This window comes from Nicotiana tabacum, chromosome 7, assembly GCF_000715075.1.
Source record: "Nicotiana tabacum cultivar K326 chromosome 7, ASM71507v2, whole genome shotgun sequence".
Lineage (NCBI taxonomy): Eukaryota > Viridiplantae > Streptophyta > Magnoliopsida > Solanales > Solanaceae > Nicotiana > Nicotiana tabacum.
Genome location: NC_134086.1, coordinates 160,355,408 through 160,360,986, shown reverse-complemented (window position 1 = coordinate 160,360,986; position 5,579 = coordinate 160,355,408). Strand labels below are relative to the sequence as shown.

Here is a 5,579-nt window from a genome sequence, read left to right as displayed (position 1 = left end):
AAGTTCTAACTTTAGGAAAATTAGCATAAATGGTAATTGAATGTTTATTCCTAAATATTAGGAAGGCAACTTAAATTACAATTTTATCTAGTGTAAAGTCGATTTTTTAAGGGTAAAAAAGTCGAACGACATTTCGTTAAGGGTCTTCGTGCTTTTAATATAGTATAGATTAGGTTGACAGTAAGCACTTGTGTAGGGTAAGACTGCGTAAAATAAATCTTTGTGGTCCCATCCTTTCTCGGACCCCGCGCATAAAGTAGCTTAGTACATCGGATTGACTTTATAGCAGTCCTGCTTGAATTTTGAAAGTCTTTCACGCTCATGACTAAAATCAGCAATGCCACTTCCTGTACTCATTGATGCTATCAATGAAAGACAAGAACAAAGAGGTCTAAAACAGAAACTTAACTATCCGTGCATAGTCCAAATTCACATAGAGACTTTACAAGGATATGCTGAAATGCGTGAAAGTAGGGTTGTTCATAGTTCGTTTTGAATCGGATTTTTCCTAAAAAGAGATCAAACCAAATAAATTGGTTTTTCAAATATTAGAACCAAATCAAACCAATTAAGTCGGTTTTTCCTCGATTCAGATTATGTCGGGTTTTGTCGGATTTTCGATTTTTTCAGTTATTTGTCAGTTTTTTCTTAAATATAAGGTATAAACTACCAAACAAATATTCCGGCGACCACATTTTCAACGTAACATATCAAATCAATTGCCCTTTGAGAAATCTATTATTTACCAAGATATATTGATGATAATTTAATCAAATAGTGATGAATAATTTAAGGACTCAATTAAAAATATATTATTTTTAATACGAAATGGATTCTTACACTTAACAAAAGAAAACTACCAATCAAACTAGAATGTAAAGGTAAAGAACTATACTAAAAGTGCAAACTATTAACATTTAACATAAATTTTTTGAAACTTTGTATAAAAATATACATATATATAAGTGTAATAATAAATTTGAAATAGCTAATCTTATAGTCGGTTTGGTTCGGTTTTATTCTGATTAAAATCAAAACCAAACCTAATTTGATCGGTTTTTAAAATTCAAAACCAAGACCAAACCAAACCAAAAGTATCGATTTTTTTGGTCGGTTTGGTTTGATTTTCGATTTGGTTCGGTTTTTCGGGTTTTTATGAACACCCCCACGTGAAAGAGAATAGAAGATAAGTGAGAAAAACTTTAATGCAAGTTCTCACCATCGAAGAAAACGTTGGTTCTGTACAATGATGGAATTGGCATAAGCATTACGTGATAAGTTTATGTACAGAGATTCAACTTTGGTTCCTAACTATATACTGTAGCATATCAAGATATTCATTTTCTTCACCTTTAGGTTTCAGGAACTTTTATTTTCTCCCTGATTGTCTGAAGAAATATGAGCATAATTCAAGTGAAATTAGCTTTGTTATGTTTCTGAAATTGGACATAATGAGTCAAACAACCTTTTGGTATTATTCTGATCAAGCATCAACGCTTGGGCCAGGGTATGCTGGCAGACTCATTATCCGCTTGTCAACAACTGGACCTCCAACTGTAAAATGATAGAGACTCTGAAACTCTGATCCTTTGAGCCCAAGAACTTCATGCACTGGCAATGATCATGCAAAAGGAAGGGTGATAGGTTAGTGGCAATACAACACCGAATTAATCTCTAGTCGAGTACAGTTATCAAGCTATAACACGACACCACTTACTAATCATCTGGAAAAAGAAAGGGGAAGATGAAAAGGGGCATACTGGATCATTCACAGACGTCAAATACCAAAGATCCAGAAGGAAGATAAATGCATATGTTCAGGTTCACATTTTGCTAATACGATTACTTTAGATTTTTTACGCTCCGGAGGTAGTACATACATTAGGTTTTCTATGTGACAGATTTCAACGGAAGAACAAGGTGATTTAAACAAAAGGTGATAACAATAGTAAGAATCACAATAAGTTAATTCCACAAGTTCATATTACTTCTTCCATAAAATCCACAACCAAGTTCAAATTAGTATTAGACTTCTCAATGTCCTCTTTCATTTCCCTCCACTTCCTCCTTTACATTTTTCAGGGTTCTCTTTTGGCTCATTCTTTTTTATGGCGGCGGTGTCGGGGCAAACTTGCGCACACATCCACCAATACACCTCGTACCAACTACCTCCCAGTAGCATAGGTACCGGGTAACTATGCATACCAAGTATTTTTTTTACTCCACTGAGATTTGAACCTTGAAACCTCATGGTTCTCCTCCCATTTCATTAACCGCTAGGCTACACCCTTGGGTGCAAGTTTCTCTTTCGGTCTTTAAGATTAGGAACTGGCAAGTAAAATATCTTTTGCATATCTTAAGTAGAAAACACAATTCTAAACATGATATTATTGTTTCCAGCTTCTATGGACATTTTTATTCCCTAAATGAGGTTCAACAAGGAAAGAGACTCTTGGCATGTGTGAGTAATAAACATTTACAATGTGAAGATAAATAGAGAGGGTAGAGAGAATATACCAGGATCGTCAAAGAAACAGCCAATTCCGGTTGCAGAGATGCCAACTGCATGCGCTTCAAGATACAAAACTTGTCCCAGAACTCCTGTCTCCCAAAATAACCGTGGGTACATCCAAGAACCCTTGTTGCGCAAAGTCGGCTCAAAATGGGCAATCATACCCAAGCTGAAGCAGCCATCACTAGCAATGTCCTGCATAAAGAATTTCCCAAAGAGGTCATTTGAAGCGCTACAAGCAACAAATGAGCTTGATCTGACTGTAAGTCCACCTAGCATCATGATTCTACATAGTATGACAATTAACAGAGATAAGAACTAGTAAAGGATCAACAATATTAAGTATGACAAAACGTTTGTTTTACCCTTGTCTTTAGCTTTATTTCCGTTGGAGAATGAAAACACTTCATTCTAAATTTTATAATCAGATATACAGCACTTAGTATGAAAGGGGGAAAAGAAATAAAATAAGATTTTACAGTTAAACAACCAAGAACACATTTACAATGGTAAGAACTAATCATATGTTTTGTGAGTTTGTACAATGACAACTTTTTTGAAAATTCCACCACAATGTCAGAAAGTTGTAGGCACCATAATTGTAATGTGAAAAGACTCATTAATAACGAGATAATAGAGAAATGGAGGATGAAAAATCTGGATATGAAGTAAAAATATTAATGTCACTATATCTTCTGGTACCAGAGGTATCTGATCAGAGAAATAGTAACAATCTGACAGGTATAAGTTATGCGCAAGTATGATCATATCAAAGTAACAACAATAATTAAGCTTCAACACAAAAATAAATTGGTCGGCTCTATGAATCCTCAACATCTGTTCTGATCCATATGCACCGGTTTCATTCCAGCACTTATATTTGATCATATCAAAATAACAACAATAATTAAGCTTCAACACAAAACTAGATTGGTCGGTTCTATGAATCCTCAACATCTGTTCTGATCCATTTGCACCGGCTTCATTCCAGCACTTATATTTGTCTTTAAAGACAAATTGATCCCAACTAATATGACTTATCCAAAAGCAGCTCCACTAATATGATCAAATCAAAGAGCAGAAGTATATACCTGATGGCATGACAATCGTTTTGAAAGCTCCATGCAGTCGCCTCTTGACAGTTCATACAGAGGAAGATCATCAGGACAACCATCTGGTTTCACCCATTTGAATTCAGCTCTAGTAGCTTTCTTAAGATCATCCAAATGGTTCTCATTCCTCACCAAAAAATATAATCCACTAGGCAAGCCAACAACTCTATGAACAAACAGAGCAGCATGCACTTCACCATCCCAAGCCAGTGATCTAAATGGCAATGCCAATTGCCTAACATGCTTCTCTCTGTCATGCGAACCAGAAGGCATACAATGCAATAACATCTGATAAAATGTTTCTTTTGCCATTTCGGTAAAACCATCCATATCAACCGCGCTCCTACGCTTCCTAACCAATTCCCTTAAACTAAAATCCTTATAAGAGCTTTCACTGGTTGTTCCACTACTCTGAAATGGATCAACTACGGATCCATTAAACATTGTTAATGGCTTTTTCGCTGCTTCGGCTGTTCTATATATAATATCCCAACAAATATGCTCTTTACTAAGCACATTAGGCTTACCCTTCCAATCCAAACCCGAAAACTCCGAAATACCATTACTTAACTCCTTATAATCCACTTCAAATTCATTCACACCACTAGGAAAAACCAAAAGAACACAATCCGGATGTTCCAATTCGATCTCAGGCATTGTCCCTTTCACGGGCCGAGACGGGATATTAAACTTGGGAAAAAGTTCAAGGCCCATTAACTTCTCCAACTCCTCATAACCCAATCCATCTAGAACCTTCACATCCCATCCAAGCCCTGCTGCTGCCATTGAAACAGCAGCAATAGCATGGCCCACATCATGATTACAATACCTAAATGCCCTTTCACCATACTTCCAAGCTTCTCTCCAAAAAATTGATGATAACCCAATAAGGAAAGAGTTTTCAGGGAAGAATCTTGTGAAGAACCCAGATTGAAATTGGGCTCTAATTTCCAAAGAATGCTCTTTTGGAGCATAATGGGCCACAAAACCTTTATCTGACACTGATTCAACAGGTGGACTAATAATATAAGCTTCGGTTGGATGAAGGTTTCCACTACTAGGGTTTACACGAAGGGACCAAGTTGAAAACCCAGTAGATTTCCAAGCTGATAGGGCTAAAGAATCGTAAAAAAGCTGAGAAATTGTGGAATGGGAAATGGGTTTTGGAAAAGGGAGAGTCTTGAAAAGTGAGGAGTAAAGAGGAGATGATTCATCGGGAAATGGAGAGTGTAAGAGAGGGATGAGTGGAGAAGAAACGTAACGACGAAAAGGGTTGGGCTGATTAGCCCAATCAAGACCACGAGGGCCACGAGCGTAGTTGGTGAAAGAGTGTTTGGTTTCTTTGTGGTATTTCAAGACTTGCGCTAATAATAAAGCTTGTTTTTCTTCATCTTCTTGTTGTTGGTCCAAGTGTTGATGAGTTGTTTCTGAAGATGAAGTGGACATGGAGTGAATTGGGATTATTAGTTTTCTGGGGATGATTTTGGGGTTGAAGAGGAGAGGTTGACGGTGGAAGGGAAGAGGAATTTTGTGATGAAGAAGATGCATTTTTCTGCTGTTTTCTTTTTTTGTTTCTATAACTGTCATTAACCATATTTTGGGAAGGGGGTAATGTTCTAGAGAACAACTTTGCCTGAAGCTTTCGGAATGTTCCATGTTTGATGGGCCCATATTAGAGGGCGAACGGCACAAATAGCCACTAAAAGCAGTGGCTTTTATTTTAAAGCCACTGTTAGAAAATTTTCAATGTATTTAGACTTTAGCCACTCCTTTAAAAAACTTATACCTGACTGGACGAAAATGTCCTTCTGGTATAACTTATACCTACGCTATCAACATAAGCAGCAGTTACACAAAGAGAAGAAGCGAGCAGCAGCAGCAGTTACCACAGCGGCGATCAACTGAGGACGAACCACCATTTCTCTTCCCAATTTCAAAAATTCAACATTCTAATC

General features: G+C 36.9%; 1 protein-coding gene across 1 annotated transcript; it reads right to left on the bottom strand.

Moving 5' to 3' along the window:
• Positions 1 to 1,207: 1,207 nt before the first annotated feature.
• LOC107815869 (uncharacterized) lies at positions 1,208 to 5,270 on the bottom strand. The gene is made up of 3 exons (XM_016641515.2): positions 3,604 to 5,270; positions 2,518 to 2,707; positions 1,208 to 1,611 (listed from the first exon to the last, which is right to left on the bottom strand). The coding sequence occupies exons 1-3, from the start codon at positions 5,209 to 5,211 to the stop codon at positions 1,484 to 1,486; spliced, it is 1,926 nt and encodes a 641-aa protein (XP_016497001.1). The 5' UTR covers positions 5,212 to 5,270; the 3' UTR covers positions 1,208 to 1,483.
• Positions 5,271 to 5,579: the final 309 nt, after the last annotated feature.